Source organism: Neopelma chrysocephalum, unplaced genomic scaffold (genome assembly GCF_003984885.1).
Source record: "Neopelma chrysocephalum unplaced genomic scaffold, ASM398488v2 Primary Assembly neopelma1_71, whole genome shotgun sequence".
Taxonomy (NCBI): Eukaryota; Metazoa; Chordata; class Aves; order Passeriformes; family Pipridae; genus Neopelma; species Neopelma chrysocephalum.
In genome coordinates, this window is record NW_020897731.1 from 14,568,690 (window position 1) to 14,594,356 (window position 25,667).

Genomic DNA, 25,667 nt, shown 5'->3' on the forward strand with positions numbered 1-25,667 from the left:
GAACCATGTCCCAAAGCACCACATCTGCACTTTTTTTGAACACTTCCAGGGATGGTGATTTCACCACTTCAGTGAGCAGCCTATTCCAATGCCTGACCACTCTTTCATTGAAGAAGGTTTTCCTAATATCTAATCTAACCTCCCCTGGTGCAACTTGAGGCCATTTGCTCTTGTCCTATTGCTTGAAAAGCAGTAAGGTCTCTCCTGAGCCTCCTTTTCTCCAGGCTAATCAACCCCAGCTCCCTCAGCTGCTCCCCACAGTTTGTGCTCCTGACCCTTAACCAACACTGTTGCCCTTCTGTGGACATGTTCCAGCATCTCAATGTGTTTCTTGTAGTGAGGGGCCCAGAACAGGATTCAAGGTGCAGACTCAGCAGTGTGGAGTACAGACGGTCAATCACTTCCCCAGTGCTGCTGGCCACACTATTGCTGATACAGGCCAGGATGCCACTGGCATCCTTGACCACCTGGGCGCACTGCTGGCTCATGTTTGACTGAATGTTGACCAGCACCCCAATCCTGAAATTGTACCATGCTTAATAAAAACTGATCAGTTCTAGATAGAATCTTTTCAACATAAATAGGGGGGAAAAACCAAAGACCAAGAGAAGTGTGATTAATGTTTGAGAATAAAAAGGGAAACCCTACTGACTAATGTTCTAAGATACTCATAATAATATTTCTACTTAATGTGTTAAAAATACTATCTTAAATCTGAATTTTAATGGAATATGCAGAAAGGGTTTATTAATACACTTAACTCGTGTGCTGACATCTTCAAGTTTTCAATGTAATTTTCTTAGTATGTGTGAGGTATGCAGAAGTAGCAGTACCTCTAGTCTATGGAAAGGGAAATTCATACTAAGAGATAAATTTGAGTCAAGAGCCAAAGAGCTGCAGGACCTTGCAGCCAGGTGTTTGATCTGAGCATGGGATTCATGGCTTAGCATTAGATATCCAGCTTTCCTCCTTCTAGGTGGAAGGGATGTAGGCCAAAAATTTTGGAAGGCATTTCAGCATTACTCCTGGGAGAGAGAAAAGCAAGTCTTTCCCTTCCTCTATTCTTTCCTTGCTTGTGTATTCTCTCAGACTGTCATGGCTGTGGCAAATGAAACTGGGAAAAAGATGCAGAAAACAGTTTGGGGAAGGAAGGGCATTTGAATTTCTCATAATCAGTCATTCAGATAAAGCTCTTGAAGCTTTATCTTTGCCTTTTTGCAAATATCTGACTGTCTCTTTCATGTTCTCTTTATGGACCACTGAACCTTAATATTTCTTTCCTTTTCATGTTCCTTCCTTATGGAAAATGGTTTTTAAGTTACTAGCTAGCGGACAGATAAAGGGATAAACTTCTTTAGATGAGGGGGACAACTAAGCCTAGCTCTGTTATGTTGTGAATAAGTGCTTTATTGTGGGTAGCGGAAAATAGACCCCACTGCAATTATTTTTCCTTATTGAACAAGAGCGGTGACTGAGTTCTGTGCAGAATGTACACGTGTGTAGTCTTGAGGCTGGCAATAGCTCCAGTGAGGGCATGATCCAGCAAAGTGCTGGCTTAGAAAGTTTTTTCCTTTGTTGCATCTTCCATTCTATCTGCACAACATTTCATGAGGTTGTAATGCAACTGATAACATGTAATTTTTTAAAAATCGTTATTAATTGGGTTACTTTGAGGAATCTGGGTTAAAATATAGTTCAAACAAACGAACCAAAAAAAGCGCAATTGAGAATGTGCTAAATTGTGATAGGGAGATAAAGAACAAGGATTTCCTAAGCAACCTGTTCTTTCCACTTCTGTTATTTTGGGTTTTGTTTTGTTTTTGTTGTAGGTTGGGCTTTTTTGTTGTTGTTGGTTTGGTTTGTGTTTTTTGCAAGGTTGCTGGTTTAAGAGTTGCTTTCCCTGAGTACTTTGTGCTCATTCACTTGAGAATGCCACCCACTTTGCCGGTATAATGTTTTCCATGGTTACATAGTTACATGTTTCACGAATATGAGTTCCGTGATTCAGTTTCCAAAATGGCCACAAAGAATACTTGTTCCAGCTTGCTAGAGGGCCGGTGGTGGAGCAGAACAAGTGACTCATGGGGGATGTGGAAGGGGGAGGAAGTTGACACGTCTTAAATAAATGGCTAACCACAGCTTTAGCGAGAAAATTTAAGATCGAGTCCTCCAAGAGAAGTAGGTAGGCAGGTATCTCATTTCTGATCCATTGCTAGATTTAGCTTTGAATTAAGTACTAAACTGCTTGACCTTTTTAGCTACTTGGGCACATGCAAAAAAACCCAAAACCAAAACATACAACAAACGCCAATTAAAAAGCTCCACTTTGCAGAAAATCTTCTGCTGAAAATGTAGAATTTGGTTTTGAGAAGCTCTACCTTGAAACTAATGTCCTGTGCTGAGGAGTGAGATAAGTCGGTTAGTAGATTTAGCCCTGAACATGGTAAATCCATGACATCTTTGTAAAAGCAGGGGTCTAGATGCAGGTCTTATGAATTCACATCCTTCAAAATATTATAGTAGGTCCGGAGTATTTTATAAGCTGCCTGCATTGTGGAAAACTAAGTAGTAGTCAGTTAAAGAACAGTGAGCAAGAAAATGTGTTTTCCACAGGTACATAATTAGGACTCATCTCCTTTATCTCCTAGGCCCATGCGTCCTTTTACGTTTTCTTTGTTCCTCTTTTCTCCCAAGCTGCTGTGTGTATGGACAGGAATAATTTTTCTCCTCATCCACCCTCACTTTTCCCTTGTGTTGGCTTCTACTGTGCCAGATCTCACATCAGACACAAGGGTTCATGCAATGGGAGTAGTGGTATATCAATGTGTTTCTTTGTGGGTTTTTTCCCCCACAGGCCCACATGCTTTTACCGGCTCCATATGCTGAGTTTTGTTCCAGCCACCTTAGGCTGAATGTGAAGCAAGACTTTAATGTATGTGGCAAGGAAAGCTTTGGTTCCTTATTGCCATCCTTCCGTTGTTTTTTCAGTTTGTAGGGTCTTGGTAGATGTTCTTCCTTAACCATCTGACAGCACTATAGGTACAATTTTTGGGCCGATCTCTCTGTGTCTGTTAGTTGAAGAGTACAACAGTAAATGATCATACCTTTTCCACAAGAGTTTAGATTGGGTTTGGAGGGAGAAAGTATGAATAGGAAGAAAAAATAACAAGGGAATATATATTAAAACAAATCATGCACATCAATTTTAAAATCACATGTGATTTTTATTTTATCCTTTGTAGATAAAATTTCACCTTAATATTGTATGAACTAAGATTTCTGTTATTGTCTTCAGCAGGAACTCCAACAGCAGTCATACTTTATCATCTTGTCCAACTATGGAGCCCTGTACCTCAGATGAATTTTTTCAGGCTCTCAACCATGCTGAACAAACTTTTAAGAAGATGGAGAATTATCTTAGACACAAGCAGCTATGTGATGTGGTGTTAGTTGCTGGTGATCGTAGAATTCCAGCTCACAGGTAAGTTTATTATAATTTGAAGTAACTTCATAATTGTTTACAAATGCACCTTCAAAGTGTGTTCTATGTTTTGTTTTTAAAAAGTCAGAATATTCTAAACAATTTAGAACACTTAAAACATGCATATGTTTTTTTTAACATTTATTTGGAACCTAAAAGTTAATTTGTCTGTTGTATGTGATATAGAATCAAAAATAGTTGTAATTTCACATTCTACTTTTTCCTTCAAGTATACTTAAGATATTTGCATACAAAATTAAACTCCCAAAAGTCCCAAATACACTACCAGAATATTGTAAGTTGTAGTGGTTTCTGCACCATAGAATGATGTAAAATTTTTTTCTTAGATTTCATTTTTTCTTTGTATTAGCGATTATGTTGTTGGAGTCATAATTAGCAATAAGGACAGTCTTCTGTCCACATAAAATTTTTTTGCTCCCATAGTAAGAAGAGTCCTTTGATGGGACACTGCTGAACACTGGCAGTATTAGATGTCTAAATTAGATTGAACATTACCTTATCTGTCATCTGTGTAGTTAAGGGATCATGTAGCATGCCACTTAAAAGCTAGAAAAATACCGAAGATTGTGAAACACAGGTATGAGTAACTGAAGCACATTATGGTATTTTATGCACAGTATTAATAGTTCAAACAGGAACCTAGGTAAAATTAAGCTGTGGTTTCCAAAGCTGAGGTCTACAACAGGAGTAGCATCCTAAAGCATTCCTGTTTTCCATTGCTCATTCCTACCCCCACAGCGAATCTACAACTTAATACTGTAATAATGATAAAAGGATGGGAAGAGGTTGCTGGTTTGGGGTTGGTATTTTTCTTTAAAAGCCAGATTTCTGTTTTATTTGGATATTATCCACATTGTTGTGTGACACAACTGAGGGAATGATAGCATGGGGATGGGAACTGACTTGAGGAGCAGAGAGGCAATTTTAGCATAACTTGCTATTGCGCTCAGAGACTAAATTTTATGCAATGTTCAAATTAGTTGCAAAGCTGCATTGTCCCTGTGGAATGAGTGAATCAGATGAAAACAGAATGCACACACCCCTAGTAGGCACATGATCAAGTAATTTAGGGTTGAAGAGCTCTGGAGTGCTGTAAACAGGGAAAAATAGTGATTATAATAAGGAAATCATTTTACTTCCTTATGTGTCCAAGGCAACCCCTTTGCAGTACACGTTTTGAGTATGGTTTATGTAATCAATAAAAAAGCATAGAAAGGGTGCAGAGGACAACTGTGAATATCTTGTAAAGACTGGAAGATTTTATTTGCAAGGAGATAAACAGAAAGACAACATGCTAAAAAGCCCTTTAATGTGGTTCATACCCGTTTCTCATTTATCTAGAGAACTGATTTCACTTCTCCAGTTTCTGCTACTGTATATATTTTAGTAGTGCATTAGGCATGTGCTACTACCTGTTATTTTCTCTGGTCTTCTCTTCTGAGGAGAAACATCTTTCTGTAGGTGAGATATTGTGTTTTAGATATGCATGAAAGTTAGAGCCAAAGAAGCACACTTTGTGCTTGTAGCAGGAGGTGGGATGCTTATGGTTGTCCTTTGTTCACTTTATAACTTTGGAGCAACTTAGAAAGAAACATTGCCTTTTGCATAATAAGTTTTTTGCTTTTTTGTTTTCACAGAGAAACACAGTAATAACTACGGTCTTAATCCCAGTAGATCCCAAGTACCTCACTGAAAACCGAACTTTTCCGTAGTGGGAAAGATAAAGACAGAAATCTTAAATTTGGTTCAGAATTTTATAGAAATCCAGTAGGACGACTGCCTTTCTGTACTTGTAGTAGTTTATGTTATAAGAAAAAAATTCTGTTGTGTTTTTTTGCTGCCTGCATCCAAGTTCTGACTTCTTTAGTATTGACTGCAGGCTGGATCAGTCAGTGCATTTCAAGACACTAGTGATTATTTTGTCTTGAGACTTAAGAAGCAACAAAAGATGTATTTAATACATATTAGATTAATGACTTGTCATTCTAAGATATGTAATAAAACAGAAAGTTCACTTACACTGGACAGCTTTTTTTTCCCTTTTTTGTAAGAAAGATAAGAGTTTTTCTTAGTATGTGGTCACATAGAGTTAGTAAGAAAGAACGTGTACACATACGTAGAGAGGAGGTTTCAGATTTTCTGGTTTGAACATGATATTTTTAATAGTTCCTGGTGTGTTTTTTTTAATTATCAGTTTCTACATTTAATGAATGTTCTGAGGTACATGATGTATGTTTTTAGAGAAAGAAGTGAGTTTGGTGTCTGTAATAGTAATAATACATTACTATGAAATTCTGAGAGGTTTTGGTTTGTATCTATTCAAAGAATTCAGGCTATGAGTCTACTACAAAATAACAGCATCACATGTAGTCATGATTTTTCTGAATATGGCATTCTCTACCATTCCAAGACTGTTTATCTGCTCATTCTGTGCTGAAATTATAGCTAAGCATCTATTTAGGAGGTCAAGAAGCAAGTAGGAAAGGAGACAGTTCTCCACTAGGAAGAAATGCATTATATTCCCACACCTTTACTCTGCAGTTTCCTAAAGAAATTTTGCATACTTTAATTTAATTAATTTAATTAGGCTTTTCATAGCAGGAGTTTATTCTGTGTCCACTGCAAATTCAAATGTCTGTAATTTATTATATTCCTCTTTGTTACATTTAGCTAACTGCTATATCCATAATAAAAGTTTGTTTTGTTTGGTAATAACCTACTGATAAGAACATTCACGCAAGAAAAGGGAGGTGCATGTAAATTCCTGGCCAGAGGGGCTTTAAGGCCCGCTCCACACCCTTTAACCAGCAATCTGAGCATCTGTGCAGAGCCACTGTCTGTCTGAAAGGTGGAAATACAAAAGACATGGGACTGAAGGAAAGAATCCAACTGGAAGCTTATTTGCTCTAGGGGTTAGGAAGCTTGTTTGAAAGACTGTGGGCTCTTCAGTATCACCTTACAACTTCAGTGAATGCTATTAGTGACTTCCCTAGGACTGTTTTCAGCTCTTACACAGCCACAAACAAGGACCTGCCTAGGAAGTGTCCCTTTTATCTTTCAGATCTTAGGAAGCTTCAGTTCATTCTGTCAGGTGAGACAGGCTGGGAGATAGTAAATTGCCAGGTTTGACAACTATCATCATTTTACCTAGAAATTACTTTGATGACCTAGAAAACGGTCTAGATGATGCAGCTTGTGGCAGTTCCAATAAGAAGTACAATTTTTAAGGTGTGCCACCCTGCTTACTCATATTTTACTGGCTCTCAGTGGAAAACTCTTCAAAATAAGTTAAGCCATCATGGTGGATCTTTCTAATTTTGGATCAATACAAACCACAGAAATTAAAGACATCAGTAGCCTTGGAATCTCCTGTAAGAACAGGAAGATGTACTGAAACACTCAGATCTTTGAGTATACTAAATACACTCAGTATTTAGAACATAGCTGCTGAGTGTTTTGCTAGAGAGATTAATTGTTCAGACATCTTATTATCTCTTAGATGAAAAATTCTGATGTTCATGTGTTCCTTTTTCTGTACGTTTTTCCTGTGCACTGTAAAAGAGCAGCCAACTTACTGCATATAATTCAGTAGCCAAATTCTTGTAATTTTATCTATTCAGAAGTGAGTATTTAGCAGCAGCTGGTAATTAGGTGAGAAGGAGAGTAAAGGTAAATATGTTCAACATCCACAGTCAATACAATGCCAACTGTGTTAAGGCTTTTTCTTGTTGTTTTTATGTTGGGTTTTTTGTAACCTTAAGAGATGTCTTTAATATCAGTATATACTGATTTTGTAGGCATTTTAGTTGGAACAATTTTGAAAGAAATATTACTCTCAGAGGAAAAAAAGACTACAAACTCTGAATGCAAACCCCATAGCTCTCTTCAGTTTCTAAACTGGAGGAAAGGCAGTATTTTGTAGCACCAGTAGTTTGCAGTGAAATCTTGATATGGAAAACATGTTAATTTTAATTATTAATAAATAACAAAAAAAATTCTCTTTATGCTAAATACTAACAGAGCCATGATGTCTCTATTTAACAAGGACATGGTGAATATAAGTGTAGTTTTTATAGTCATTGCACAGATTTTCTTTTAAAAAATCATACTCGTCACCTAGCTCTTTTAGAGCTTTTTTTAGCACAAAAGTCAAATATAGATGGGGAAAGTCTTCCATGGATTCTTTGGTTACATGAAGGTGTTAATTGCTTCATGTTGTATAATCTCTATGTAGGAATGCAGTTTAATTGAAATAAAAATCAGTTAGTAGCTATGAGATTAAAAGATCAATGAACAAGGGGGTATCGAATCACAGGAGTATAGCAGCAATTGATTTTTATTGACTGGGGGAAAATGATAGGACAAGAAAAGACCGGTTGGCTGAAAGTCTGCCTTTGTTTTCTTTTATGCTATCTTAATGTCACCTTGAGGCATTATCACTGTATCTTTTAATCGCCTTTCTTTCTTTGAAGGAATTTTTTTTTCTAAATTAATTGAATTAAGAGAAAAGTATGGATACCTGTTCTAAGGTTTTCATTGTGAATATGCCTCTTGGCTGAAATTATTACAGAATTATTATCAGTATAATTTATGCTTTGGCAAATTACAGTCTACTTAATCTACTCCTGGGCTGCACATCCTGTTTTGGCATATGCAAGTCACTCTCTGGAAAGCACTTAAAGCTCTGAAGCATGAATACCTCCTCGTGGACCTGAACATGTTTGCAAAAATAGTAAATGGATTAGGTTTGTATTCATTTCTTTTGGAGGACTCTGAGTCTGGAAATGACAGGGAGAAATTTGCTGATATCAAACAGCTGGTAGAAGGTGTTGGGAGCCTCCTGTTATGATTTGACGTTTGTTCAACAGCTGTTCCTAAGATGTGAACAGTCAAGATGTTTTCTAAATAATAGTGCAGCTAACGAAGCCACTTACACTGCTGGGGGAAGAAAAAAGAAAAAAACAAACCCAAAACTGTGTTATGATTAAGTTCTACATTTTGTTTCTCATCGCAGAAAGCATTCTTTTTCAAGCTCTATTAGTGTAGAAGTTCAAAGTCAGTACTGCCAGATGTGAATATTTTGATTTGGTTGGTTTGCCTTTTTTATTTTTTTAATTCTGCATTGGACCTGCAGAAATATTCTAATCATGTTTCCTTCCAATGATAATCGCTATTTTGTACATAGAAATCTGATCATGTCATCTCATTCTAGCATCAAACCAGTTAGAGAAATTCTCCCTTGTTTATATGAATGTACTCTAACTTACTTCTACAGATCTTTGGGAGGCAGTATTTTCATTCAACTGCAGTTGTCATTAAACCTGAAGTTAAAATGCCTGGGCCCTACCTTGACAGAAAGTTCTAATTTTTCTCAGCAAGTCAGCCACAGAATAAATCTCATTTCAAGAACGATATATTCTTTAAAAGAACAGAACTTTGTTTCTCTTGACAAGACTTCAATCATACAGGGTGTTAAAATAAAATTAATCTTTTCCCCATACACTCCTAACTCAGCTCTGTTGCCTCGGCAGCTAGAGAAAGAGGATAGTGTAAGCCTGACCAAATGGTCAATGGTCAGAAAATCCACAAGAAAAAAGTAGTTGAAATTAGTCAACTACTTTGCAGTTAATTAACTAAGAGTCAGTTCTTTGTAGTTTAGGACTTTGTGTATGTACCTGCAAATCCTCCCCTAAGCACTGGTGCTCACCTTTTCAATTAATTTTATTCTGTTTTGTGGTTCCTGAACTCTGTCATTTTAACATGCTTATGCTTATATAATGATTCAGCACAGCATAAACTGACTGAAGTATTAGATTAATTGAATGTATGCATATGAACTGTTTAGTGTATTTGCAGTAGGCTTGGTTCTTGGGCTTGCTGTTCACATAGCTCACTACATAGACCAAGTGTATTTATATCAAATTCCCTGTGAGCAAGGCAACAGTGAACTGCTGCAGCACAAAAATTGATCCAAACCACAAGGCTGTTCCTGGAGGTCTCTTAGGAAAGAGGCCAGCAGTCCTCATGAATAGTTACAGTAGATTTCATATTCCTGCTGCACATCATTTTCTTCCTCTCTTACCCTAGTCCTGTAAAGACATACTGAGACATCAAAATTCTTGCATGTTTTGTGGAGTGGCATTGTTATTTGTAGTGAGTGTTTTACTCTCAGTAATCCAAAGAAATGTCTGTTGTGTACTAACATGTTTACTTACTTATTCAGTATCTTAAAATACTGAATTGTTAAAAAGGGCTGTGTACACCAAGAGTAAAAGCATTTTAAAGCACTTTCAAAAGGACTGGTAAGTAATTTTTCACCTTTAAAACGTAACTGACATAAGATAAATAGAAGTAAATTCAATTTTTTTTATTTCTATAATGTATGTTTATATTCCATTTTCAATTTGGGGGGGTTGTGGGTTGTGTCTGTGTTGGCTATTAAAAATCATTGAGCTTTGAAAGGGTAATTAATTTAGTTCAGTAGCAAATGTAGGTTTAGTATCAGTACTTCATTATTCATAGAGAGGAACTAGAGCATGGAGCACTCTGTCAATTTTTAAATGTTTCTCTCACTACAGTGTTTCCTCAAAGGGCAAAGTAATGAATCATAAAGTAACAAACATAAGTTTTTTTTCTTTTCCTCTTTGTTTCTCTCCTTTTCTCCTGCATGACATACTCAGATTGGTTCTCTCCTCTGTTTCGGACTATTTTGCGGCGATGTTCACTAATGATGTTAGGGAAGCAAGACAGGAAGAAATCAAGATGGAAGGTGTGGAACCAAATGCATTGTGGGCTCTGGTTCAATATGCATATACAGGTAATTGAAGTGAAAACAGGAACTGCATCTAATGAACTGGCCTCCTGTGAGCATTATAGGCCATTACTAGATTTCAAAAGCTCTTTACAAATTGTTTTTCGCGTATTTTATTCCTTATAAATAAGTAAAAATTAATCAAAGAATCGTAGAATATCCTGAGTTGGAAGGGACCCATTGGAATCATCGAGTCCAGCTCCTGGCCCTGCACAGGACAGCCTCAGAAGTCACACCATGTGTCTGAGAGCATTGGCCAAATGCTTCTTGAATTCTGTCAGGCTTGGTGCTGTGACCACTTCCCTAGGGAGCCTGTTCCAGTGCCCAACCACCCTCTGGGGGAAGAACCTTTTTCTAATATCCAACCTAAACCTCCCCTGACACAACTTCAGGCCATTCCCTCAGGTCCTGTCACTGATCACCACAGAGAAGAGATCAGTGTCTGCCCCTCTGCTTCCCGCCATGAGGAAGCTGTAGACCGCAATGAGGTCTCATTGCTCTTACCTGAGACAACCTGGTAGGATATAGTTTCTCTGATAATACTATATTCAGTTAGTTCACAAATTATGTGACTCTTTTAAATGACAAAAAAAGGAATCTTATTAGGATTCCCTTTCCTTACATCTTATATATACCAATTTTGAAAAGCTGGTTATCTATTGCTGAGAGTGATGTTTACTAAGCCTTCTATTATATAATAATTCATATAACCTGTAAATAATTCTTTTGCCCCTGAGTTTTAGGGAATTTAACAAATTATAAGAGCAAACTAATGTAATCTTCTTTTTAATGTTACTAGGTCGCCTCGAATTAAAAGAAGATAACATTGAGTGCCTGTTGTCTACAGCTTGCCTTCTCCAGCTCTCTCAGGTTGTAGAAGCATGCTGTAAATTCCTAATGAAGCAGCTTCACCCGTCCAATTGCCTTGGAATCCGTTCTTTTGCTGATGCACAGGGTTGCACTGACTTGCACAAGGTGGCTCACAATTACACTATGGTATGTTGTTATATTAAGTATCATCTGGTTTATTTAGTAAGGAAAAATACAGAATGTTTTCCTGAAGAAAGTACTAAGTTTTTCCCCTGGAAAACCTTGGTCATTTTCCAAACAAGACTGTACATATGTTCCCATGATGAAAAAACACAAAATAATAGTAAAGTTGCTGGTTTAGAGTTGGAAAGAAATAGTCAAGCATTCTTAGGTCCCTGTAGCAGTAATGGGATTGTGTGATATGCATTTAATAAAACAATTCAAAAGCTTGTTATTATTTCTGACAGTCAAAAACTACAGGGTTTGCAGTGGGCAAGCTGCCATCACCTAATCCAAAATAACACATTACAGAATGGCAGTGTAGAGTTCCTTTTTTCGTAATGAACTGGAGTAATCCATTCTAAGTTGGGGTATGAATGTGGCCATTCATCAGTGTAGATTCTGGATTGTCCTTAATGTCTTAGTAGTGGGATGTCAGGGTGACATCAAAGAATTTAATCTTAGCCTAGGCAATATGTGATTAAATACAAATTTGTCAATTATATTTTTATGGAAAGACTGACCTGCCAACTTAATCAAACTCCATCTTCTTAATAGTCATCCTTTTATTTTAATGTAAAATGTTCTTTTTTTTCCTTTTCATAAGCTTATTTTAGTAATGTTATCAGAAGAAAGCAGGACAACTGTCTCTAAGGCAAGTCAGTTCTTTCCAGTTTTGTGAGGCATTTTACTCTCTTCTTGATGAAATTTTTCCTGTGTAAGCTCTTGGGGCCTGAATGAGGGCATGTAGATACTGCATAAGAGATGTGGGAATGAAGATAGTATTTAATTTGCTTGTGTGGTGTGGCATTGCTTTGCCATTAAGATATTGGCTTGGATCCAAGAGTTGTAATTAGTATGAGAAATCCACGGCTCTTCCTCTTGCTGCCTTAGGTTTTGCTTGTTTAAAAACTTTTTTTTTAATTATATCTTCTTGGCTTAAATGAACTTAGTTTAGTATGTGTAACAATTTAAAATAGCTTGCTTTTTTTTACAGAGAATACAATGTTCTTCCTCAGATCTCTCATGCATTTAATATCACGTACACACTGAAATTTACCAAAGCAAGTCAATAAGTAATGTGCAGATTGTAACTTACATGTTTCTATTCATTATTGCGCTAACAAAAATAAGGACACTGCAATTAGATAGACAGACAGATGGAACAGTAAAGGTAAAGGTGGCCTATGCCTTTGAGGAATATTAGAATTAACGCTGAGTGAGCAGTGATACAAAAAAAATATGCCAAAACAGAACCTCCCTACTCTGACCTATTTGGTTTTTTTCAGACTAAGCATATATTTTGGTCTGTGCTTTTCTCATGTTTCTTTTAAGTGGACTGCCAAGATCAGAATACTAATAATTGTTAGACTAATGCACCTTTAAAAGTGAATGTGAGGGATTATAGTCTTACTATTCTGACTGGCAATTCATGATCTATGGCAGATAGCAGCTGTGAACTTTCTAAAAGCCATGCTTTTACAGCACCTCTTTCTTTTGTTCAGACCAGAGGAAAATAGTTTCGTGCCCTTTGGCCATTGTTTACTTCAGTGGCAATATTGTTGCTTGTAAGGCTTTGATGTGGGTGAAATTCAAATTAGGTGGATTTTAAAAAGCCATTTTCAGAACTAATTAGTTGTGCTAGATGGATTTTTCCCAAGGCCTCTTTTAATGTTGTTTAGTTCCAACAGAGACATGAAATTGAATTTCAGTAATAATGAGTAATAGAGAAGCAACTTCTTTAGTTTGAAATGAATGTTGCTACGGAAACTGCATAGAAATATATAGTCCAATTGAATCTTCCAATTAAAATAAATCCCCAAGTAATTTCATTTGTTTAAAAGCTGTTTGAAAAAAGCAAATGTTCAACAGTAGTAAGTGCTAGCTACTTGATGCTCTTTCCATTAAGAAGTATTAGAGCGCAAGGGTTAAACACACCTGTAGTACCTGGAAAAATTCTGTATGTTAAAACAATGAATTATTTTTATGCTGTGTTGGGCTGCATAGAACAGTGGGAGATTATAGAGAGAATAGTTTATACTTCCAGTTCTTTTAAAGCACTTGTGGTAGAAGGTAGTGAATAGTACAAAATATTTAAATTTTAATTTATACATATTATTTTCTATAAGTTTTCCTTTCCTTTGACAGGAAAAAAAACCCTGATTGCCATGTAACTTTTTCTACAATTAAAACAACTTCTCAGTTTTAAAGGTTTTTAAGACACGTGATAATTTGGTAATCATCTTACCTGCTTCACTAAAATAGTTCTTTATATGAAGACTAGACATTCAGGTGAAATGAGCATTTGTTTAAACTGGAGGACCAATCAGTGAGTTATCCCACTAGGCCTACTTCTGTTAATAGGTTTGCTGTGTGTGAATGATGTTCATTAGTCATTGGCTAGCATCAACGATTAAAAAAAAATAATAAGAAGGATTTAAATGCTGCATTTTTTCATATTAAAGATGTAGACGTTTGTTACACTAAAAGGGCTTAAGTGTTGCATTAGTTTATTGCTTACTGTGTTGACAGTTGATAATTTGTTTTTTTCAGAGGAGAATAATTTTTAAGTTTATCAAAACAGGTCAATTTTTGACATTACAAACTAAATCTCGAAAAAATCCTCAGGATGCATGAAGTGAAACATGAAATGAACTGAAGTTATCCGTAGTAGATTTAATGCTATATAAACAGCAACTCTGATTTTTATGCATCAGAGTTTTAAAATAGAATTGACAGAATCTTGAGATGTATCTGGGTAAAGGTATCTTTTGAACAAAGGTTATCCTGTTTTGCTGCATTTTGTATATAGTGTTGGGGTGATACAATTATAAATGGTATGAATTTTATTGGACTGGCCAGTAGTGTGTCTGTTTGCTTTAATTTGTAAAGCCACCTTGCACAAAATGTCTTCAGCGTCAAAAAAACCACCCCTTTTGTCATCTTGCTTGTTTGAAACAGTTGATAGTGTACCTTCAATGAAAACCAATAGCTCCTTTTCAAAAAAAAAAGTAAGCAAAAGGGAAATTAATGCTCTGAGTTGAGGAAAAGCTAGCCTATGTTATTTCCAGAACACGAAATATCTGTGGTGAGTAGTGAGGTATTCTTAGGTGTTAGTAGCTTCTTCAGTAGCCAGATTTTAACTTTCTGAATTACAATCAAAAAAAAAGGAGACATTCTAAACTTTATGCATGATAGTACCTGAGTCAGTCCCTAGCTCTGTAATCATTGTTGCTCAGCTTTCCATGCTTAAAGCAGAGTGAAAAGCCATTTTAATTTTCATTAGAACTCTTCAGAAGTACATGAGCAGTGATAGTGTTACCAGATTCAGATAGTTTCAGAGTTTGCGTGATTTCTGAGCACAGCCAATGGATGTTTATAAGAAGAAAAACTTAGAGACGATAGAGTAGCAGATTGAGTCCAAGCATAGAAACTAGGTATTTTGCAGAAGAATAGGTGTGGGACACTTAGACTTGCTTTCTCCTGTAAGGCAGGAGTGGGGTAACAAAAAAATCATTGCAATATGGAGTTATGACTTGGAAGGAGGAATTGAAGAGGGATAATTTGTACTTTTTTCTCCTGAAACAGCCAGGATAGTTTTTTCTTTTGGTAACAGGGAGCATGAAAAGGGGAGGAATTTAAATATTTCTTTTATCCACAAAGGGCCAGAACCAAAGATTGCAATAGTGCCTAAAACAAGGCACCTGAAATTGTCCAAAATACCCCGTTCAGTAATCATCTGACTTGGAAAATATTCATTCACTTTCTTTTCACTTTTGAAAACCCAACATATTTCCGTCTTTCAAGTTCCCTCCGTTCTGCCTAGCACAATAGATCATCACTGCCTTGGAAAGTCTAAGTAGGTTTCTGCGTGCTGCTCAGCCTGTTTTGGAATCCAGAAACTGCACAATGAGGAGTGAAGCTACAATAGTTGTATTCTAAGCAAACACTGGGCACACTGAAAGCATTAAGTTGGTTTATTGCTTAACACATCAGTCAAAGCTGACTAAAAGCAAAGTAGGTGGTATCTAACATCTGTTTGACTATTAATAGTTTACCAGGAAGTCAGATAGCCCAGTTCCTCAATTCTTAGTGAATTCATACCTCAGTTGACCAGCAGACTGAAACAGCCAGCAGACAAAATTACATTCACTGTTTGCTCTCATTTAGATCTTGTGAGTCAAGCACCTCTTGCTTTTTGGTTGCCCAGGTTCAGAGTTTAGGCAGAGCCCTGTGGTAAGAGCTGCCTGTTGGGCAGCCTCAGTCCTTCTCAGCCTGCAGGTGTCTGATGCTCACTAAGGTTTTAATCCTTCTGACACAGTGTAGAGAGAGACTAACCATCTCACTGCATCCCACTCTGGGATTAAGTATCATTTAGGAATAAGCATCATAACATCTTATTTTTTTATGTGCTCCAGATATTTTCTTACTCTGTATCAAGTCCAAGGCAGACCTGTGGTTAAGAATATCAGTATTATTCACACTGCAATTGCTGAAGAGTGAAATTGAGGTTATGATGTGAATAAGCAGTGCACATCATTGAGTACGGGGACTGCATGTCCCTGTCTTAGCTAATACATAAACCTCAGGCTACTAATTTGATAAAATTTCCAAGCTCTTTGAGAGGCTAATTTGGGGGTTGGGAAACTGTTTACTTTCAGGACCAGAAAGCAAGGGGTTGAAATTGCAGACCATTTGTTCTCTGAAATATCCTGTTCTTCCACAGAGAGTTCCCATAAGAAGAAGGAAAGAAAAGGCTAATGAGGAGGTTAAGAATGCTAGGAGATACACTGGCTCCTCCTTTTTGTCTTCAGAATCTCTGTCTGTAGAGGAAGAGGAATTGTCAGATTCTGATTATAAAAAAACCCAGACATAGGACAAAGAGTGCCTGTATTCCCAGTGGAATGCTTTGATACTCTGCTCAAAAGGAGTCTCTGCTTTAAAAATAGAATGGGAGCAAGAGGAAGTTGAACTTGTTCCCATCAGAAAGCAATGGTCTACAAGCAACAAGAAGGAAAATCAGGCTTTTTACACACAACAGCTGTTGAAGTGATGAAATCCAGTTGGAAAAAAGCTTTCCAAAGAGGATCCCTGACTGACTTATGCAAGATCAACTTGTTGTTGCCTTCAGAGACAAAAGAAACTTTCCATGCAAGTGCTTTCCCCTTCCTCTTTCTCTGATCTGGATAGACAATATGAAAAGTTTAAGGTAGTAAGTGTTGGCTTTTCTCTGTCAGAGCTCACTGCCTGTTCATTCAGCAAAACTAAAAGCACAGCTCCAGCTTGCGTACTCTCTAGGACAGAAAATCTACAAAAAAGCAGCCAGTGGAAAAAATTAACTCAGTGGAATCTGAATTCCTATGAACTGCATGTTTAAACTCTGGAAATAATTTTGATCATTTCTCAGCTTCAGTTTTACTCCCAGGCATTCAATATCAGAGTGAAATAAATAGCAGTGCATGTGTAGTGCTACTGAATATTGGTAGAGTCCTTTCACTATTTTAATTCATGTATTTGTTCATTTTAACTTTCATTTTGTAATGCAGATTGTTAAATTAATTAAAGAAGAAAAGATGATTCTATCTCTCTTCTTATCTACTTCAGTTTCCACTTGAAAGCACTGCTTTTATGTAGACAATTGAATCTATTGTGGGAAAGCTTTTCAGATATTAAATGTAAATGTTTCCTTTCCGAATTCTATCCAGGAATAGAATTATATGCACAGATAACATTTTCAATTATTTTCCTAATTTCAACTCCAGAAGTACCCCTAGAGTAGAGTCGCTTTGATCTTTCCCCTTAGACATCTTGTAGCCATCTTATATACATCTGGCTTTCATGTAAGGTGGACTGTTTACTCCTTATTAGTTTTTTCCTCTTCGCTCAACTTTTTTTTTTATTAATCAATATCTTTGGAGTACTGAGGTATAGCTTTGAAATTATTAGACTGAGCAATAAAAAGGAAGAAGTGTTAACTCTTTTGCTTTGTTGTCATGATGCCCATTATATATGCGATGCCAAACTGTACTGTAGTTTTTGTTGCTATTTTGAATGCTAAATTCAGACCTGTTCTGCAGTGCAGATCCTACTTCTGCTCCCAACTTTACCCCTTTTTTAACCTATAAGTCCTATTTTTTTCCAATATGTATGTGCTTCTAATCTACAGTTTTTTCATTAGTGTGCAATTCTTTCTTTTTAAATCATTAGACAAGAGACTAAATAAGGCTAATTTTGATATTAGGCCCCCAGACTTCCCTGTTACTGGTCTAATATGCTTTGTTTTCCAGGTGTTTTGGAGGTGCATGTGATGGCAGAGCAAAACCAGCATCCTGGTAGTTGCCTCTCTAGCAATCAACAGTGCATTTAATGAATTGATTGTAATACTGTGTTATTGTCGTGAAGTTACTCTCAGTTTTGAGTATGTGTTTAGCTGGGGTTTGAACTACCAAAATATAAGAATATGTTGTGATTTTACTTTTCTGCTTTTACTTCACTTTGTTGCCTTGTAAAGGTATATGGGGAAAGAGGATGGACACGACTTCACCCTATTCTGTTGTGTTCAGGTTTTTCACTGTAAGTTCTTGGTGCTGATTGTGTTTCTACATGCTTCTGCTATTTCTGCCTATGTTGATGAGAATCCTTACAGAATATGCTGCAAGTCCTCATATTATGAAGTAATGGGATATCAGTGTAGGGCATGTTACATATTGTGAATTTCTTATTTTAAAGTAAGGATTCGTTGCTGAAAATGACAGGGTGAAAGTTAGAAGATTGAATCCTATCAAACTAGATGTTGTTAATATAGCAAGGCATGTGCAATATTGTGGGTTCTTTGTATGTTTTGCTCCCCAGTCAAGTCAGATCAACTGTATAAAACGTACAAAGTAGTAAAATAAACTTAAAATAATGCATTTTAAATCACAATAAAATTGTTAGTGTTATTTCCTCTGAAAACAATGCCACAGTTTCATCTAGCAGTAATGAAAACAGTTACATGTCCCCAGTTGTAGCATGATGTGCTGTGTGCTTGACAAAGCATCTTACATTGTCAACAGGAACCAGTTGCATCTTTTTAACTGTACTTCAGAAAGTATTTCTTTACTTTGCAGTGCCAAGATAGTACTGCCCACAACCCATGGCTCGTTTCTGTCCATACCCTTTCCCCTCTGTTGTTTCAGCACATCTGTCTGTGAGACTGAATGATTGAGTTAGGGAAATGATCAAGGTGAAAATAATTCAGTACATTTTTTTTTACATTTTTTTTTGGTCCTCCTCCCAGATCAGTTCTCCAGTGGTACAACTGAGAAAAAGCATGAAGAGAGGGAAAAGAGGGGAAGATTTAGTAGGTCTTCAAAGTGTGACATCACCTGTATTAAAATTCTTTTCTTTTTCAGGAAAACTTCATGGAAGTAATTAGAAACCAGGAATTTCTATTATTGCCAGCCACTGAAATTGCTAAGCTTTTAGCAAGTGATGACATGAATATTCCTAATGAAGAAACTATACTGAATGCACTACTTACGTGGGTTCGACATGATTTGGAACAGAGAAGGAAGGATCTCAGTAAACTCCTGGCTTACATTAGATTGCCTCTGCTTGCTCCACAAGTAAATTGTTCAGTTCCTCTCTAATTTATACCATAGTTACAGTGGGCATAATGCCTACCGCATAGATAAATTGATAGTGGCAAATCATACAACTCATATTGATTTGAATTCTTAGAGCTGCGTGTAAGGACTTAGCATGATAGTTTGTGTCTGTTTGTGAACAGCAGTGTATTCTGATCCTAACTGAGATCAGTCAGGACACAAGAAGGGATGGAGTTGCTAACAAAAGGTTGCTTCTCTTGTCTATAAAAATGCTTATCAAGGTAATGTTAGTCACTAGAAGATGTGACCTTTTTTAATTTCTTCTTTATGGAACTTGTGCAGTTTCTTTGGCTCATTACATTTCCTTCATACAGTTTTAGCTAGGAAATGCAATTTGAATAAATTTAAGGAGTGATTTTTCTTCTGTTAACTCTTGATGGGCCATTATTTGGTACTTCTTGTTCTTCCCAATCAATACTACTACTCCTTTTTGGACATTTACACACAATGTTGAGGAAGCCTTGGGCTCAGTTTGTTTAAATAGTGAATTACAGTTTTCCTAATCCTGTCGGAATAACTACTCTTGTTAATGTCATGTGTAGTATTGTATTCATTATCTGATAGCATGCATGCAAACTAGGTTCAATTAATTTTTTTTGGTTTTTCCTCTCTTCTCTTTCTTTGCTGGACCTTCTTTATTAATATTTAACACTTACTATACAGTCAAAGGATTTTACTTTATGGTCTTCAGTTTGTTTAGTGAGAATTTGCTCTATTAAATGAAGAAAATAGGATTTTTATGGAACCCAAATAATAAGTAAAGTTCATTAACAAAAATGTAGTTCAATTAATTCATAGTGATAAATCACATGTGCAACATTCTGTGTATTACCTCTAATCTGATGCCATCTTGCTGGATAGTAAGGTTCGCTACCAAGCATTTTAGTATTTATTTCTATACTGATTAATATATATTCAGTAGTAGGATTTTCTTAGTTGTGGGCTTAACTTTGTAATTCACTTTTTCTATAAACATAACACAGTGTAAGCCAGTTGACTGGGAGGAAATCATTCTTTTGTTGAACATTTAATTAATTGATAACTAAGTAACCCCTGCTGTATTCCTTTTACGTAATTGACTGTAATTGAAACATCTTTAGAAACTGAAAGTACAGAATTTATCCCAGAAATATGTACTGAAATCAAATTATGTCCACTTAGTAAGTGATTAGGAAAATAGCAAGATGAAACATAAAAGCAGTATTATATTTCACTTGTTATTTTATGTTCAATTTTTCATCTCATCTCCAAATATATACTTACATTTCTAAAACAAGATTTTTCTGTTACCTTTTTATTTATTACTTTCTTTAACAAATTAAAGTGTTAAAGCTGTGATTTTAATATGGAAACAGTTAGTGCATGGATTTGAAGTGCCCAAAACAGTCTTCATGTTTTCAGAATCATTTTTTTCTTCATGATCACATGACATGTGATCTGATAGCAAATATAACATAATGAAAAGCTTTTTAGTTTTATGGTTGATGAGTTAAAGATATTTGAAAGAAATTAAGTTAGAAAATTGAACAACTTGCTGAAATCAATAATGTTGCAGGCAGAGATGAGAAGAATATTGGATTCATACACTTTAAAAAAAAGCTTCAGGAAATACTATGAAACTGTAGCACTGCAAGCAAAAAATTATAATGAATTGTTAGTTTTATTGTTTAGTTTTGTGCATCTCTTTGATGACAGCATTCTGTCATCTGTCTGGTTAATGCAAGCAGCGTCCTAAATATTTGTAAGTCTCTTTTTGTTAAAGATGAATATTTGCCAGCTTCATAAGCTGTAAGATGACAAATATAATCTCTGATAAATAATGAAAAAGATGATTTAGGAATTTCTGAATTACAAGATGGCTCAGATTTCTTTTAGACAGAAATTCTTATTACTTAAGTGTCTGCATTACCTTTCTCCTTATTAGGTTTACAGTTATTATGATTTCATGCTAACATGTCATTTATAAATGCTGTTAGAAATGCTTTTAGTAGTCGGAGCTATGTAAATAATAAAACTTGGAAAAAAATTGCTTTCATTTCAGTAAGCCCATTCCAAGTTCTTTGAGTGAAGAATATTTATAGTAGTTTAAGCTTCAAGAGTCTACAGGTTAAATTGCATTTCTTTTTAAATGAGATAAGGTTGCTTTCAGATTGAGACTCTGTGCTGTTAGAACTTCTTTATAGGTTGAGTTAGAAGCTGTAGAAAATGTAGATTGCATCTTGTTGCAAAACTCACATTCCCGCATAGTGTTGCTTTAAATATTAAACACAGCTTGTCTATCATAAAAATATACTAGAGGTCTGAATTGGTCATGTTGTGTACAAACATTAGTTTTCATGCATGCAACTGTGATGTGACAATGTCTGATTTAGGATGATAATAATGAATCGATTTCTTTTTTATGTATATTTCTAAACTATGTGCAATGAGAACACTTTTCATCAGCTATTTTTATTAGTGAGAATATTAACCAAGTGGAGAAATGCTACAAAAGTCTCAGTTTTCTAAAAAGTCACTAGTGAAGGGCTTTGAAAGGGTTTTTTAGTCTGTGTGTTAATTATGTTTTCTGTCATATTTTGTGTTGATTTGATGTTCAGATTTAGCAGTGTGTACTTACCTGTATCTCTTCCCAAACCATGGTTGTCATATTTGCTGCTTTGCAGCCCTAAGGCAGCTTTAAGCCAGGGATGTTCACACCATATTGTGCACAACTATTTCACAGCGAGTCCCTTTAGTACTCCTGATGACTAATGTCACAGCAGTTTTGTACCTGTTATTGGTTGGCTGTCAACAACCTAACAATAGCATCTCATTCTGGTTTGTGGACTTGCATGTCTGATATTCACAAAGTATTTGGATTTTGGATTTTCAGAGGCATCTGCCTTTTTCTCGTTGTTCTGACAACTGGCCAAGTTCCAGTTGGGGACTTCACTTGTTTTTTTCTGTCTTAGTGAGGCCACATCATGCAGCTCAGAACAATGCCAGTTGTCCAGACTTCTAATAATTAGAGTTATGACACTTAACCATACTAATAATTTTTTCCCTGCAGCCTGACAAACATGGAGTACAAACCACTCCAGAACCTTTGAACTTAAGAACTCTTATTAGTAGTCTTTATTTAGTTGAATTTTATTGAAGTCAATTTATTTAACAGTTGCCAAATTTGCTTGCATCCTTGGTCTAAAATTTTTACCAAAGGCTTGTGTTAATTGATACACTGTGATCTGGGTCACTGTCAGAGTGAGGAATAGAATATATATTTAAATATTCAGCCTGTGCTGAAGCAGCTTTTACAGACCCATGGATTGGGTGGATTTGGGAATGTAAGCATGAGGTTGAACTGACTTACATACCGGGAGCCTGATTCCGTTTCCTTGAACATTCCTGCATGGCACTGGAACTTGAGGAGATTTTGTTTCCTTCCTTTGGACCATTAAGCTTAAATCACTCACTAAGATTAAATGGCCTTCTTTTATTTTTAATTGTTTTATTTATTTAATGACTTAGCTTAAAATGTGAATGTTTAGTTTATTAGAAGTTTATCCTTACCCTGCTATTTTTTATATGACCATTTTAAAAATACAGAGATTTTAAATTGGGCAGTGGAAGTCTTTGTGTAAAATATTATCTTGATAATCCTGATTTTGTTCTTCTTGTAATTTATAGCAATACAGCTTGTTTGTTTTTCTTTCTTTTTCACAGTTTCTGGCAGATATGGAAAATAACGCACTCTTTAGGGATGACATTGAATGTCAAAAACTCATTATGGAAGCAATGAAGTACCATCTGTTGCCAGAGAGACGACCTATGTTGCAAAGCCCTCGCACCAAACCTAGAAAATCTACAGTGGGCGTGTTGTTTGCAGTTGGAGGAATGGATGCAACAAAAGGTGTTGGCTTCTATAATGTTTAGTTGATGAGCTGGTTTTTTAAAAGAAATGATAGATGTTTTTACTACATCTTAATTTTAAAATTCAAGGATTCTGCAGTACAGAACATGAAACATCTGAAGTGTATGCTGTTCATTAGGTTAAAAAGGTCTATATATCTTCAGTAATGCTGTAAACATTCTGAAATTGAGAGTTCTGATTGATTTGAAATTACCAAAGAAGTAGCTGATTTCTGAGTAGTGAAGTGTTTAATTGAATGGAAACTAATCTTTATTTACTTGAGTGGGCAGTAATTTGGAAAAGGAAGAAAATAACAGAAAGGCATATAGGTGACCTGCACATACTTTTAAAAAAAAGAGAAAAAAATGCTTTTTGACTAATTGTTAAATAGTTTTGTCACAACTACTTGGATCATCTTTTTCGTAGACACTTCCATACTGTTTACTGGTAGCTAGAAGAGATCTTGCAAATTAGAAAAGTTATGGCAGAGAAAGTTGTTGTTTTAAAGTTAGGACTTTTAGTACTTCATGCTTACCTTCATACCTTCAGCTTTTTTGTCCAATATTACAAAAGAGTTGATTTCAATATATAATTGCATTTCGCAAGGTTTGTTTAATATTCCTAATATTTCTATTTCCAAAGGCTTGACTCTGCAAAGCAGTTAAAAAACCTGCTTTTTGTCTTGAAAAGCACTGAGAAAGTCCTCCTTTATAACGATGCAGTTAATTGCTGAGGAAGTCAAAAAAGACTGTTTGTCTACATAGAGTTAAGAACATGGAGCAGGATATCATGGTGTCTTGTGGGATCAGCATATTGCTGAAATAAAAACTACCCTAATAATTCAGACCTTTTTTTGCATATGTAACTTGTCATTCAGGAGCTACAAGTATTGAAAAGTATGAACTTCGTACCAATACGTGGACTCCAGTTGCAAACATGAATGGACGAAGATTACAGTTTGGAGTTGCAGTCTTAGATGATAAATTGTATGTTGTTGGTGGCAGAGATGGACTGAAAACATTGAATACTGTGGAATGCTATAATCCTAGATCAAAAACTTGGAGTGTAATGCCACCTATGTCCACTCATCGTCATGGTCTTGGTATGTACAGTTCTGTAAAGGCTGAATGCATACTTTTAAAAGGTTATCCGTTTTAGGATTGGTCAAAAAACATTCAGAAATTAAGTTAGGGTGGTGGAAATTTTGCTTTAATGCCAACTGCTTATTCAGTGACTTTTTTCCTTCAGATTATATTCAGCATTGGCTACAAACAGGAAATTTCTTTTTTCTTTTGTTTTTTTTTAATATTTTGTGGTGCACACTGGACTGTCACTAGGACATTGTGATCTTTATTCCCCTTATCTAGAAGTGATTGTTTTTCATATCTGTTTTTTAGGAGTAGCTGTATTGGAAGGTCCCATGTATGCTGTAGGAGGACATGATGGCTGGAGCTACCTGAATACAGTAGAAAGATGGGATCCACAGGCTCGTCAGTGGAACTTTGTAGCTAGTATGTCAACTCCAAGGAGCACTGTTGGTGTAGCAATATTAAATGGAAAGTATGTGAATATTTTCAAATTTAAAATCTCATTATTTTAATGTAATTACAGGACCATCCTAAATGACTATTAATAATATCCCTTAATAAATACCTGTTGTTAGCTTTAAGAGCCAAGTTTCTTCATTCACAGAAGAGATACTGTATTGGGTCAAGCAAGCTTCTCCACAGCATCACAGCACCCTATGGTACCTCTTATGAGTACCGTCTCTATGGGCTAATAGTTACAATCTCTTTCATACTGAAAGGAGTAAATGGTTGTTCTCTTTCACTGAGACTCCAGTGATTTCCTCTTACATTGAACATTTTAACTTTGTTTGGCAATTTAAACTGAATTTTGGAATTTAGATTCCAAAACTACTGCAAAGTCATGGAGGAGTACTCATGTTATATTGTATTAACTCAGAACAGTAAGCTCTGGCAAATTTATCTGATCTGGAGTGATATCTGAAATCTCTACATCTCATTTTCAATGAAAATATGCCTAATTCTTAATACAAAGCATATTTAGACAACTAGGTTGTTTTAGAAAGCAGCTGTAGGAAATGGCTGGAAGGGGACGTCAAGGAGTTCCTTAATCAACTCTGCTACCCCAAAGCTGAATCAGTTATATCTAAAATGCTCATAGCCAGAGTGATCTTGTTCTTAACCTCCAGCAGGTATAGTTTCTGTAACTTCCCTAAGACATCTGCTTAACCTTTAATACGTCTTTGAAATTCTCATGATGTCAAGTTTTAAATGCCTTTTGCTGATTTATATTATTATTGTTTGTACTATCCAAAGTGAACATTGAAGATGCATCTTTTCTTTCCTACTTGCAACAGCCTTTTGTGTTTACAGACACATGTCCCCTGAGTATTTTGTCATCAGGACTGAATAACTCCAACTCCTTCTGTCTTTATTTGTAGGCCATGATTCCTAGACTTTTGAATGATTTTTATTATTTTCCTTTGGGCTAAGTGTAGTTGTTCTATAGCATCCCAAAATATAAGTGTACTTTCATCAAGCTATTATGAAAATAAAAATCAGTTGGAATCACAGAATTGTAGAATAATTTTGATTGGAAGGGACCTCTGGAGTGATCTGATCCAATACCAACTCAAAGTAGGGCCAACCTTAAAGTTGGATCTAGTTTCAAAGTTAATTGAGGTAACTCAAGTCATATGCGTTTTGAATATCTCCAAGCATGGAGATTCAGCAGCCTTTCCAGGCAACCTGTTCTGATATT

The 25,667-nt window shown here is 35.9% G+C and overlaps 1 protein-coding gene across 5 annotated transcripts in view; it reads left to right on the plus strand.

The window, feature by feature from the left end:
* Positions 1 to 25,667, plus strand: part of KLHL5 (kelch like family member 5) — a 61,110-nt gene that overhangs the window by 26,798 nt on the left and 8,645 nt on the right. For 3 of the 5 annotated variants that reach the window (XM_027686515.1, XM_027686512.1, XM_027686514.1), the window contains 7 exons: positions 3,296 to 3,481; positions 10,183 to 10,319; positions 11,113 to 11,309; positions 18,737 to 18,949; positions 22,694 to 22,880; positions 23,758 to 23,982; positions 24,278 to 24,440. In XM_027686515.1, the coding sequence (XP_027542316.1) occupies positions 3,339 to 3,481; positions 10,183 to 10,319; positions 11,113 to 11,309; positions 18,737 to 18,949; positions 22,694 to 22,880; positions 23,758 to 23,982; positions 24,278 to 24,440 (1,265 nt within the window). In that variant the 5' untranslated portion in view covers positions 3,296 to 3,338. The remainder of the gene's footprint in view (positions 1 to 3,295; positions 3,482 to 10,182; positions 10,320 to 11,112; positions 11,310 to 18,736; positions 18,950 to 22,693; positions 22,881 to 23,757; positions 23,983 to 24,277; positions 24,441 to 25,667) is intronic. The other 2 variants (XM_027686516.1, XM_027686513.1) reach the window with 1 other exon arrangement.